The sequence below is a fragment of the Podarcis filfolensis genome (genome assembly GCF_964270895.1).
Source record: "Podarcis filfolensis genome assembly, chromosome: 6".
In the NCBI taxonomy this organism is placed as follows: Eukaryota; Metazoa; Chordata; class Lepidosauria; order Squamata; family Lacertidae; genus Podarcis; species Podarcis filfolensis.
Window position 1 is genome coordinate 66,155,811 of NC_139609.1, and position 14,217 is coordinate 66,170,027.

Genomic DNA, 14,217 nt, shown 5'->3' on the forward strand with positions numbered 1-14,217 from the left:
ACTGCCATTTGCTCTGATTTAACTCCAAAGAGCATGTTTTCTGGAAGAAAGAAGCAGCGCAAAGGCAAAAGTGCTTGGACCCATGCCAAGAAAGAGCAGGCCAAGTGGAAGACCACTTGGACCCATGCTTTCAAGGCACAGGACAAGCAGAAGTGAGGACGAGCCCTAAGTTCCACACATGGGACATCTACATTCATACTCTGAACTCCTCAGCAACCTGATTTCCACTGGCTTGGAAGGACCTGGGGGATTTGCAAACACATGGCTAGCAACAACAGAAGCAGCAGTACCAGTATTGTCATCAGATAATTACTCACTGTGATCCCAGCAATTCCAATCCCAACAATGCCAACTAAACGAAGATTTGTGTCAATGAGAGTCTCGATTTCAGTCAGACAACTCTGTTAGAGACATGAAGGTGTTGACAATGCTTTAAACATCAAAGAAGTCTTGAAGAGCCCTTCTGGTTTCTACTAAGGACCAGTTGACACATTTTTGGCGGCAACCATGGGGAAAATCTACCTTAGTAAACCACTTTCCTCTTCACAACTTCTGCCCCGACTGTCCTGTTTGGTGTAGGAATTGCCTTCCCACGTTTGCTTCCTCTGAGCTACCCTTGAGAAGAGTGGCTTGAGGAGCTTCCTGACAGCAGCAGCAGTTCTCACCCATATCTCACCAGCTTTGTCTCTCTGCTCCATCTTGCCTTCCTTGCCTTTGCTGTGGTTGGGATTCTGGCTTTTTGAGGCAACCCAGCACACCACTACAGAAGCACTGGCTTGAACCACCATAATCTCCTAAATGTTTGATATTTGTGTTTATTATATGCCCAACTGGACCTCACATCACCACTCTAGCATGCCCAAGCCCTGGGCCCTGATGACATTTATTAAAACTATACTCTTCATTTAAGATCATACACATATTCAATCAAGGCCTACTCAGAGTAGACCCACTGAAAGTAATGAGCCTAAGTTAGCAATGTCCATCAACTTCAATAGGTCAACTCTGAGTCGGAATAGCATTGAATAGCACCCATAAAGTTTCACTGTGATTTTGATGTTGCTCTTCTTATAATTTGCTTGGTGAAACCTGTAAACAAGGATAAATTTGCTGCTGCTTCCTTCTGACAGGTACAAGCATTCAAGAAGCAATCTTGGGCATACCAGGTACATTCGTTCTCTCCTTTCCTTATTGCAGCTTCTCCTAGTTGTTTCCTGTTTGGTTTTCTCACAAAGTTGTGTGGCATTTGTGTGCCAAGAATTGAAGCAGAGAGAGGAAGGGAGTCAGTGTGCCACAAATTGCATAATCTGCCACAATGGCAAATGCTACAAATAAGGTATGCTGCTTAATTTCACCCAATACAGAATTAAGACCTCCAAGAGGATTCATGGCTTACCTAGGTGGAACCTGCTATGAAAGTTTGGGCACCTTTATTTAATTCAGCCAGGTTCCATCAGATTCTGCTAGGCCTCTTGTTTGTCAAGAGACCTTTAAGGACTTCACTGCATGGCTTTACCCTTTCCTGCAATGCCGTGGTCCTAGGGAAAATCCCGTCTCCCATAAAGCTGCCATTTGCCCTGGGAAGAAGCGCAGATAAAAACAGAAAAATGTATTTCGTGTGTTGCCTAATTTGGCCTTGTTTCTCGGTGTGACATGGAGCAGGAATACATGCGAATCAGCGAGCAAATATCAAGGATAAGGGAAGCAAGCAGGCTTCCCTTCGTTAAGTATTGCTTTGCAGTGGTATTGTTCAGATCTATAAAGGTGCCCAGAGTTAGCACGGTCGACAGCTGCTGGAAAGTCAGTCCTACTGGCGTACTCCTCAGTAGCATCTCAAATGACTAATGGAAAGAAAAAAGACCAGTGCCAAATGGCCCTTGTCCAGAGCATTTCATCTGGCTTCCCACCAGCTTCTCTGACTTACATGTCTTATCACATCCCAGGGCTATTTTTTGCAACATGTCCATCAGAGCCACTTACTCTGGGCTGTTCAATGTCTTTTGGACAGGTGGGCTTCACTGCAGCATCATTTCCTCCTCTTCCACAGCACTGAAGCTGGAAAGACAGAGATAACATGTTAAAAAACAACCACCAAACACCAGAAAGATTTTTTAAATAAAGAAACCCCCCTCATAAATAATAAATTTCTTTATTATATTTATGAGTCAGTCCATAACAGTGTTCTCCATCAACTTGTAAATTCACATTAAACTCTTGTTCCAGGCTGAAGTTTCATACGCTCCAAAATATACTTGAATCAATAATATTGCCCAGAGTCTACCCTTCTGCTATTGTTTTTTTCTGTTCGTTGTGCATCTCTTTGATGGAGTACTACCCCCTGAACTCTTGGTTTAGTGCAACCAACAGTGGGGAAACCTTCATCTGAGCACGGCTGTAGGCCGGACATGATGATAGTTTAAAGAGATTTGAAACTGGTCTGATGTGTCCATATCTCCCTGTGATGTTTCCTCACTGGCTTCCGTAGCACTGAAAATGCAGGCAATATTAGTTCCTAACAACATCCTAAGTTGGTACAGCAGTAACAGAGGTTAGGCCAAAGGTAGTGTCTCCAACAGGCTCCTTAACTAGGAAATTAATTGGACTTCTAAGCAGACATGTTTAGCATATTCTTGTTAATTTTTTTTTTAACAGTATTGCCGGGGGGGGGGGGGGAGGAGAAGTGCTGAAAATCTGCTGAACCTGACAATTTGAATGTATTTCATTAAGCTCAATTTTCAGCAAAGTCAATTAAGCTAAGTGAATTCAAGCACAACCATGCAAACTAAAGGACTTATTGAAGTCAGGGTTCACATACTATTCCAATCTGTATGCAAATAGAAATATCTGCTTGATTAGGCCATTTTTATCTAGCTTTCAGCATTGGCTTATGGCAGATTCTTACCTAACTCACAGGGTTACTGTGAGGATTTTTTTTTAAAAAGGAAATTACGCACCCCACCCTGAACTAGTTGGAAAAAAGGGCAGGATAACAGCGTAATAAATAAATGTAAATAAATAAACCGAAGGTCTTTATTGTTAAAGGTGTTTAAGCCAGAATGGGAAATTCAGGTACTTTAAGTAAGGAGCACCACCAGGTCAGAGCAGTGAAGATGAAGCAAGCCTTAATCTCCATTCCTGTATGCCTGACTTAAAGCCTTCTTTTGAAACTTCATAAAGGCAGTCTTGATAAGCAAAAGATCTGAATTCAGAAGTTACTCACTGCTTCGTGGTACTGGATAAGGGTTTTGTTGCTTGTCCCCACATTATTCACAAAGTCTTCGTAAGCTTCCTCATAGATATGCTGGACCTCTTCAACAGCCTGCAGTAAACCAGACAGACAACCTCAATGAGATCATGATGGTGACAATTGGAGGGACTATTCTGCAGTTTCTTGGCTTCCCTCTAGGCTCTTGGTCCCTCTACTACTTGGCAGGAAGGAGAGATGAGTGAAAAAAAGACAAGCAGAAGGGAAGAAATCTGACTTTACTGCATAACTTTAAAGAAATGAAAACTCAGAGGCAAGCATGACCTGGGGGCTGGACTTGGCTAAGAAGGTACCAAAGGAGAAAGGCTAGGCAGGAATTTGACCACCTTTTGGGTTGGCAGATTTCCTAGAATCATAGAACTGTAAAGTTGGAAGGGACTACAAGGGTCATCTTGTCCAACCCCCTGCAATGCAGGAATCTTTTGTCCAATGTGAGTCTCAAACCCACAACTCTGAGATTAAGAGTCTCGTGCTCTACCAACTGAGCTATCTCATATGGAACATCACCACATTCACAACCAAACGTGTTAAGTGAAGCCAATGGGTGAAAGGCAAGAAAAATCTGCCAGGGCACTGTAGTTTTGTACTTGGGGTAATAAACTACTTAGTCTGCTTTATGCAAGAAAGAAATGTTTCCACCAGCAGCAAACTTGAATTTGCCACTGAGTGGCTCCCTGAAAAGTCTTCATGTGTTTGTTTAATTCACACTTTGTTTTTAAGTGTAAACCTTCAAATGCGCTGGAATCAATGGGACTTCTACACCCATGACAGTTCCTTATATCATAACATGTTCATCTGGTTCTAACCTCCTCTGTTTATCATCAAAGACACATTTACCTTTTGTTTGTTTTATACATTTATGAACTACTCGTTAGCATGAGACTCTGGGGATGGGGTGGTGCACAGCAAACATTGAACTCACCGCTTTCTTGCCAAGAAAAGCAAAAACTCCTGCAGTGACTTCAGCAGCAAAAATCACCAGCAAACAGGTAAAGAACTGCAAAAGGATGGAGACAGGATTACAGGCTTAGGTCGTACAACCTTCTCCTGATGATCTGCAGTAAATATATTACGCAGGCCACAGGGTAAAGGGGAAGGGGTGTGACATCTGCTTTGCATGCGGAAGGACCCAGGTTCAGTTCCCATCATCTCCAGGGAGGGCTGGGAAGGACTCCTGCTTAAGAGCCATTGTTAGTGTAGAAAATACCATGCATTATGGACCAATGGTCTGACTCAGTATAAGATAGCATCCCATGTATGTCCAAAACAGGGGAATCCTGTTTAATGTTGGTTTATTATTGTCAGGGGACTGCCATCGGAACAGGGAAGGGGAAGGGAGGCAGAGGGGCAGTTGGGATACAGGGAACCTCCGAAAATCTTGAGAAGCAGTTCCTCTTCCTGCGGTGGGGAAAGCCACACCTCCAGTGGGGAAGAGGGGAAGGGACCAGAGGATGCTGCTGGGAGCCCCAGTGCCTTACCTTGTCAGTCTGAGGGTGGGAAAAACCACACCTCCCAGGTAAAGGAGGGGAAAGGGCTAGAGGATGCTGCTGGGAGCCCCAGTGCCGTACTTTGTCAGTCTGAGGGTGGGAAAAACCACACCTCCCAGGTAAAGGAGGGGAAAGGGCTAGAGGATGCTGCTGGGAGCCTCAGCACCGCTCCTGGCCAAGCCGGCCAGGAGGGAAGCATGCCTCTTCCATCACCCACCTTGCGCAGAGGTGTAAAACACAAAGAAGGAAGGAAAAGGCTGGGGGTGACTAAGCTCTTATGTTGGGGGAGGACCCGGAAACGACCACTCCCGGATTCTGCTAGTGATTGAGGCAGACATGAACTTGAGGTTCTGCACTGTAAATAGTTTTGCACCAAAATAAAACCTGTAAAAGACAGGTCGGAGTCCTGACAGGTTACTCACGAGCAACCACCACTGCCATCTGACAATTATGGAGGATCTTAAATCATAGTTTATCTTGGTTTAAGATTCTAGCTAGCAAACTGACATTAATATAGAGCCTCCCTTTTCAGATGTAACAGGGAACTTGGGTTTTAAGAAATCTAGGCTGGAAGTGTCAAAGCTGGAATATGAAGGGAAGGGGAGAAGAGAGGACCTCACGCTTACTAGGTGTTTTGGTTCTGCCACAAGGTGAAAGGGGTAACAAAACATTGTGTCTGAAAAGCCCTAATTTCACACCCAAGTTGTGCATAAGTTCATTACTTACTGCTCCAAGCAGGCACTGAGATTCTCGCGCAGCTCCACAGCACCCAAAAAACCCCACGGTCATCATCAGCACACCTGCTCCTATTAGCACATAGAGTCCTACGGGGAAGACAGAATCATCAGAGAAAGAATACAAGGAACATCTCCCCCATGTCATTTCCTACCTGTGCGCTAGGATGGTTCTTGTCTGCCTCCCCTCCCTCCCCAAACGGGACTGTTCCATGCAATCCATTTTTGGCACCAAGTAGGCCAATGATGTCCTGGGTTACTAGAGCTGCATCAAGCATCTTCATTATATGGTTTCTGCTGTTTGTTTGCTGAAGACACACTTCTTTATCCTAGCCTTTGATAATTGTAAGACCTCTATTAGTTTGATTTAAATTGTTTAATTGGATTTCAATACTGCATGGTTATATGATTATCACCTGTTCTGGGGCTCTGTGATGAAAGGCAGGTTCTCTTAAAATACAATAGATATGCCCACTCCTTGGTCTAAGGATGAACTCAGAAGTTTCACTTCTGCTTTAGACTAACTGCAGTCTGAAACCCTGACACATTGTGATTAGTCTCAACTTTAATCATTGAAACAAGCTAACTCCAAACCTTAGCTTATGAAGCTGGATTGTGTGTTTTGTTTTGTTTTGTTGTTGTTTGTTGTTTTTTATTAAAAAAACATAGTTAAAATTAGCCACAGTTTAGGAATTGGATGCAACATTCAACTGTGGTTAATAAAAAGTGGACCTGGAAACTTTCAATCACCTCTTTGGAGCTATGCTGGAGAAGAGAGAAGCAGCAGTTGCACATGAGCCCAATGCTCTGACATGTGATAATAAATGAATATTTATTGTTGTGTTTGAGCTGGGTGTATAGGTCCATCCCGTCTAGCATTTTGTTCCCACAGTGGCAGCCAAATGCTTATGAGAAACATACAATCAGGACAGTTAATTATTTTATTATGAATATTTATAACTCGCCCTTTGTCAATACAGATATCTGGGTGGGGTACAAGAAAAAGGTGTTTAGAACAGAAAGACAAACAGAACATGACGGCAACAGCCCTTAACAATAAAGTTCTTCCTAGCATCTGTTGCGTTTTCTTCCTCTTTCATTTCCTGTATCACAATCATAACATATCTGTGTGCACTTGAGCCTCATTCTATATGGTGGCTGCTTCATAACTGTAATGCAAATTAACCCACATGTCACATTAGCTTATTTGCATTATTCTTCTTATTAAAGAATTGAGGAGCTTTGCTGTGGAATTCCAGAATCTTGCCTTGAATGTGGACTCTGAAAGGGCATCTTACAGGGAAGAAGGGCATCTACAGGGAAGTTTGGGTTTGCTAGTTTAAGGATTTCATGCAAGGTATCAATGAAACTTCTACAAGGTACCGGTGAAGCTTCTCCAGGTGTCACAGATAGGGAGAGTTGCTATGGTCCTTTTGCAAAGAATTCCATATGGCAAATGCAATATCCAGACTGGCCTTGAAACAGTCCAATTTCCTTAAAAGTCAGCATTCTTCAACCTGGTGCTCTCGAAGCAGCCCCAGCAGCTGGGGCTGCTGAGAGTTGCAATCTAAGTTCTGGGTTTGAGAAATACCTCTATTTAGGATAGAACTTTTCCTATGGATGAGCAACTGGAACTCTATGCCCATAGTCAAGAGAAGCATCAGCTGTTATCTCCAACAAATGAGGTAGGACAGGGAGGAACTTGGAAGATGACAGTGTGTTCTGCCACACACCAACATGCCGTTTGGACCGCCTAGGAACAGGTGCTATTGTTTGCCAGCATTGTTCACTTTCAGCTAGTCAATTCCAGAAGTGTAATAATGCTCTTCTCTGCCACCCTTCCTGCAAAATATGGCTCAGTATGAAGCCACTGGGTGGATTCATGCTATTTCCCTGGATCAGGCCAGATAAAGGTTGTAGCTCCACAACTGATATTCACCCTCTGAGAAGTGTGTGTGGCTGCACAGACAAGACCTTTTGAGTGCTGAGATGCAAAGCCAAAGCTGTTCCACCAGAGGGCAGCAGAAGTATCCATTAGGCTCCACTTGATGCTGCCCTTAAGGAACTATTTTCAAGGCTTTTAATAAAAAAATGTTTTATGTTTCTTTAGTTAAAAACCCGAAAAGGTTGTTTTAGAAATAAAGCACACCATGTTTTCTGTTTCTCCAGAAGCATGTACAGTATATACCCGGGACCTGATGTATACTATGTTCCCTGTTTTTTGAAATTTCAGCTGCTTTTTGAAATTTTAGACAAAAGTTTCCCCAAGCAAGGAAGTTGCTTGAACCTGAACCTTCAATATATATTCTCTAGCACCAAGACGGATCCGTTTCTGAGAACACTGCGGTTTCCAAACCGTTCCAGGAACGTGATTTCGGCAGGATCATCACATTCACATGATTTGGGCTAGTCACCTCTTTTCACCCTCTCCACAGAAGTTAGATGCCTTTTCTCTTCTAATACCACTTCTATGTCAGTATTAGACGTAGTGCCACCCTCTGCAAATGTGCAACATATTTTCAGAAGTGCATCTGTGGTGGGGCAGTCATTGGCATCACTGCAGGTTGCCTGGATGGGGATGGGGCAGGGTGGCAGTGAGGTCATGATTGTGCAGACACATCAGTGTGACCACTGGATTGCCCCACTGGTGCACCCACACAGGCCTGGCCCCCAGGCTCATTGTCCTATTACCCTGCCCTATCCCCATCCAGGTAGGGGACGCAGGTGGCGCTGTGGGTAAAACCTCAGCACCTAGGACTTGCCGATCGCATGGTCAGCGGTTCGAATCCCCGCGGCGGGGTGCGCTCCCGTCATTCGGTCCCAGTGCCTGCCAACCTAGCAGTTCGAAAGCACCTTCGGGTGCAAGTAGATAAATAGGGACCGCTTACCAGCGGGAAGGTAAACGGCATTTCCGTGTGCAGCTCTGGCTCGCCAGATGCAGCTTGTCACGCTGGCCACGTGACCCGGAAGTGTCTGCGGACAGCGCTGGCTCCCGGCCTATAGAGTGAGATGAGCGCACAACCCTAGAGTCTGGCAAGACTGGCCCATACAGGCAGGGGTACCTTTACCTTATCCCCATCCAGGTAAATGCCAGGGAGAAGGATGTGCTCCCTTCTTCGGTAGTCTAAATGCCAGAGCAATGATTTCATAGAATAACACCCTAAAAGACACCTGCTTCTTGGGAGGAAAGTGATGACAAACCTGGACAGCATCTTAAAAAGCAGAGACACCAGCCTTGCCGACAAAGGTCTGTATAGTTAAAGCTATGGTTTTCCCAGTAGTGATGTATGGAAGTGAGAGCTGGACCATAAAGAAGGCTGATCGCCGAAGAATTGATGGACTGCAAGAAAATCAAACCTATCTATTCTTAAGGAAATCAGCCCAGAGTGCTCACTGGAAGGACAGCTCTTGAAGCTGAGGCTCCAATACTTTGGCCACCTCATGAGAAGAGAAGACTCCCTGGAAAAGACCCTGATGTTGGGAAAGATGGAGGGCACAAGGAGAAGGGGAACGACAGAGGACGAGATGGTTGGACAGTGTTCTTAAAGCTATTAACATGAGTTTGACCAAACTGCGGGAGGCAGTGGAAGACAGGAGTGCCTGGCGTGCTCTGGTCCATGGGGTCACGAAGAGTCAGACATGACTAAATGACTAAACAACAACAACAAAGCCATTGTGACCACCACAAACTCAATAAACCCACTTATTACATGCATTGTACTTGTATTGGGCCCTGTTTCTGTGACTGTAAGTTTAACTGTAATTTGTTCAATTCTAAATTGTAGCAACCCACCTTGGAACCTGCTGGTGAAGTGTGTGAAATAAATGAAATAATAATAATAATAATGAAAGAGGGAGGCTAATTCATATGGTTGACTCATGAGTACTCCAGGCATGGGGTTCAATGTGGCCCTCCAAGCCTCTCTGTCTGGGCCTCAGGACTTTCCAGTGGCGTAGCGTGGGGGGTGCAGGGGGGCCAGCCGCACCGGGCGCAACATCTGGGGGTTAGGGTTAGGGGGCGCAAATCCACAGGTTAGGGGGCGCAAATCCATGGGTTAGGGGGTGCAAATTACTTGCCTTGCCCCGGGTGCTGACAACCCACGCTACGCCACTGGGACTTTCCTCAAGTCACCCCTTTGCTTCCCAAGCTGCAAACCCCACTGCTTCACCCTCTGAATCTTTTTGTCTGGTTGGAATGTATCCTTGAACTCTGATATGCTTCTTGCTTAGCTGAATGGAGGATGAAGAGGGGTTGTGAGGTTGTGCAGAAACTAGCCCCTGCTGAGGGATGCCATGCCTGACTTACACCAACCCCTGAGTTAGCTACCTCTGGGTGGGCGAATAATGCATGTACCCAAGAGTGCTCCTGTCCCACCCTTCCCAAGTTTGATACTTGATTCCCAGGGTGTTTGATCATCTTGCCTGCTCTCTCTTTTGCCCACAATGTCCCTTCTTGTAGTGACCAAAACGAATCCATTGGTGGCCACCATCCCATAAGGTACCACTCTCTGCCTGCTCAGTACAGAACAGGCAGGGGGAGAAAACCATGCCAAGGTCAGTGCTGATTGTACAAAAGTAAAACTGACATTGATGCTCTGACCACTTTCACTTCTAGTCCCTGCCCAACATGGGCATGTGGCCCTCAGATGCCTGCCCAGAAGGAAACATGGCCCCCATGCTAAAAAAATTCCCCAGTCCTGGCCTAGCCCTTGGGACGTTGTCTAGAGGGAAAATGCTGGAGTTGGCCATCCATGGCTTAACATGCTATGAATTATAAAACCAGCCGTGAACCAAGATGACCTTATCTTGCTTGAGTAATGTTGAGTGCATACGTATGTCAATGAGGGCTTTTAAATCTCTCTCATTCATATTTTCCAGCTGGTCAGCATGGGGTGGGGATGTACCAGGCTCTGCTAGATCTTTGCAAGGCAAAGGCCAAGCCCTCTTAAAGAGAAATGTGAGAAGTTTCTTTCATTTTTCACCCTTGTCCAGGAAAGCCCTTCAAAGGGCAGGCAACACATTCTCTTCCGCAAGGGAGTCTATTCAGTGAGTAAGGTTAGAGGTGCTTCCCCTTAACATGCCTTAAAAGGGAAGCTTTGCTCAAAGATGACAGTTCAGCCGAGTGAGTCACACAAAGTGAAGCACTAAAAGCCACTGAAGCGAGGGCAAATTGCCCAGCAATTAGGGCGCTGTGGAGTGGCCAGGGTCTGGCATCCTGCCTCAAGGCGTCATAGCTTATTGAGATAAAGAAAGCAGCCGGCTTTGTAGGAAAGCTCCAGGCTCAGACATTTGTGGGCACAGAAGTGAATGAAGAAGCAAGAGGCAACCTTTGGGAAGTAGCAAGGCCTACAACTTTATCAACTATTGAACAGGATCTGCAGGGAACAACAACTTTGCTAGCTAATTTACAGTGTGGGGATTTCCATTAAGGGACGACCTGTTCCGAGTAAGCTCTGTCCTGGCTCTGAACCAGAAGCTGTCAGGGCACTGCCTCTGCATCACCATCCCTACACCACTCATAGTGCATTGACGGATCCTTTGCCTGACTCATACATGCTCTTGAAGTAGCCAGCTCTAGGGGGGTGAGCTAGGCGTGTCCCCAAGAGAGTTCCTGCCCTCTACAGCTTGATACCCATGGCAGAGTGCTCTGAGGGAACCCCACCCCTTCATTTTCAGGGGTGACTACTTTCTCTTGGAACCAAACGAACCCATTTGTGGCCACCCACCATCCCATAAGGTACCACTCTTTGGACAGTACAGGATAGGCAAGATAAAAAAAACAAAACAAAAGCACTCCAAGGTCAATGCTGATTGGAGGGTGGAATTCCAACATGGTCCTGAATGACCAGCTCATCCTGGTCATGTGCCAAGGGATAGGGTGTCTGTGCATGCTTTTTGACGGCCTCCTCCATTTGGATATGAACACCTGTAGCCATCTGGCTGACCTGCTGAGAGCCTGAGGGCCCTGCTCTGCCGCTCTCCACCTGGCCTAAGGTGGGGCCTGACAGGCTCTTAAGGACTGCTGCTGTTGCAGTCCAGGAGGACTGGGGTATTTGGGGGGAAATTTTGTTGAGAGTTTTTGCTGCTGTTACTGATACTGATTTTTTTTGTATCTTTATTTTTATGTAGAAATTGTTCAGTTTGGTTATGTAGTTTTTTATGTGTTTTATTTCTTTTTATGACTACCTTGCTATGTTTGTTATTATGTAAATTGTTTCCTATTGTAAGCTGCCTTGAGCACTGTTTAAACTGTGGAAAGGCGGCATACAAATAAAATGATGATGATGATGGCTGGGCATTGGCACTTTCCCCACCTGCTTGTCAACATGCCCTCACCCCTTCACGATGCAATGGCTGGGGCAGAAGCATCCTTGGTAAATCCTCCAGGGTCAAAGGAAATTGCTTCAAGGGCACCAGTTTTCCACCTCTGGTTTAGACCATGCAAAAGACACTTCAAGGAGTTAGCCAGGGATCCGCCTGCTTAGTTCTGCCTCCTATGCGGCAGCTGCTCTTTCGCCTCCATTTTGCTCTGAGCAGTAAGAGAGCTCCCTCTGAGCATGGTGGTGGTGGAGGTGACAGCAGCAGCCTCACAACATGGCTTAGCACCTAGTAACAAGGGGAGGGGGGGAAGAGGGCTTTTTGTGTGTGCGATGACCATGAATGAACAGGGTCTTTGTCTCAAGTGGTGAATGCAGAATTCCATCTCTCTGCGCTGCTTATGGGCAGAGAGGACTTTGCAGCTGCAACTTGGGTGGGGGTGTTGTGTGCGCTGAGGACACAAACTGGCTCTCTTCCAGGCAGACAAGCTGTACATTGCTTGTTCCTTCTCCTCTTTGGGGTCCTGTCTCTAAGGTGACATGCAAACCTTCAGCCAGTGTTCTGCAACATAATTAACCTCAGAGGAAGTTTACTTGTTTATGCAGCCGGCGTGAAATGCGCTCGAAACCCCACAGCACCAATAACACCCTGCCTAATGATGTAACTCCTTTCCAGAACAGTCCGTGACTGCTACCATTGTAAAAGAGCCCAAGTTGGGAACAGACAATTCTTTGCTAGACAGGGAGCTTATGGTGGTTTATGTTCAGGCTGATTTTGAAAATATCTGCTGTATCATCATTATGTAAGTTTGGAGGGAAACATCCACAGAAACTTTTAATGAAGCTTAGTTTCCATCTACACAACACAAATTAGACTTGGGAGTAAGTAAGAACAAAAACAAAACACTTGTAAATTTCATTAGTTTAAATGTGCTCATGGTCATTCTGTTAATTCTGTGCTACTTTTGAGTTGTATCCAATGCAGCTCCAAGTACAGTGGTACCTCGGTTTATGAACATAATCCGTTATGGAAATCCACTCTAAAACCGAAACCATTCTTAAACTGAGGCGCGCTTTCCCTAATGAGGCCTCCCGCTGCTGGTGCCCTTCCACTGTTCGGATTCCATTCATAGACCGAGGTAAAGTTCACAAACCGGGACACTACTTCTGGTTTTGTGGAGTTCATAAACTGAATTGTTCATAAACTTGACTGTTCTTAAACTGAGGTACCACTGTATTTCATTCTGTCGGCTCAAGTATTCCACTCATGCAGCTGAGCTCTACCTCTTCTCCCTGTGCACCCCTTAAATCTGTTCTGACTTCCCCTCAACCCCATTAGGCACCTGGAAGCATGAGAAATATAGTTCCCACCTCCTTGCCAATGGGGCTTTGCAGAGTAATGGGGTCACAGCAACAGCCCTGCCACTCATGGTGGTCACAGCGGAATGTGGGATGGGGCAGTCCAGACCCAACTGATGTCAGCTCCTGGTTGGCAAAGTGATCAGGCCCGATGCCACTGCCATAGTGAGACAAGCTTAGGATCCCAGGCAGGCTGAGCACCATGCCCTCCCCACCCACAAGAGGGTGGGCAGCTTGGACTCCATGGAGCTGGCAGGAGGTCAGATCTGTAGGGAGAGCTGGGTGGAGGGAGACCTCTGTGCAATGCAACACACACACTGGTAGAAGGAGGGTTTGGATTGCTCCACCCCAAAGAAATTTCAGTAAAACTGTCATTATATCACTCAATAAAAATGACAATACAGTACAGTGAAAATAGACACTAACAATCAAGGCAGCCATAAAGATTCAGCATAACCATATTGATTGTTCTGTGCCTGTTTTAATTGTGATTTTATATATTGGTGTTTTTTTCATGGCAGTGCCGTGAAGCTAAGGTTTGCAGGGAGCCAGTAATGTAGAATAGAGAACTGTGACCAGTATCTTGGAATATTTGTCTCAGCAACAAACTTCCTCTTTTTACTGAGTAATTTTTCAGGGTTAATTATCAAGAATATTGGTCATGTTCAGAGCCATAAATAAGGTTCCCAGTGACAAGTCTACTTAGCCAGATATTAAGGAGAAATTAAGTCTCCTCCCATTTGAATTACAACTCAGGAAGTAAATGGTTCAAGATAATTACAAACAGTAATTAGACAATTGTCCACCCTTCCTTTCTCTTCTCATAACTCCTCATCAGTGAAATTCAATTTTCCACTCTCTTATTTTTACTGCAATAGCATTTGGAAGCTTTTATGGAATCAGAACACAATCCACAATCGTAATAAAATATTGTGCAAATGCTTACTCTGTTACTGCTGTATATTTATCCTAACAAATGATTTAGGATTTGGAATGCAATGCTTCCAAAAAACAGACCGCAGTATCTGTAGAAGGCACCATGCTTCACTGTATGC

General features: G+C 45.3%; 1 protein-coding gene across 1 annotated transcript in view; it reads right to left on the bottom strand.

Annotated features, from left to right (window-relative positions):
- The window catches only part of TSPAN2 (tetraspanin 2), a 71,879-nt gene that overhangs the window by 7,332 nt on the left and 50,330 nt on the right, over window positions 1-14,217 (bottom strand). Inside the window, exons 3-7 of the mRNA XM_083617622.1 lie at window positions 5,479-5,576; window positions 4,188-4,262; window positions 3,221-3,319; window positions 1,981-2,055; window positions 318-401 (exon numbers count right to left, since the gene is read on the bottom strand). Of these exons, the coding sequence (XP_083473748.1) occupies window positions 318-401; window positions 1,981-2,055; window positions 3,221-3,319; window positions 4,188-4,262; window positions 5,479-5,576 (431 nt within the window). The remainder of the gene's footprint in view (window positions 1-317; window positions 402-1,980; window positions 2,056-3,220; window positions 3,320-4,187; window positions 4,263-5,478; window positions 5,577-14,217) is intronic.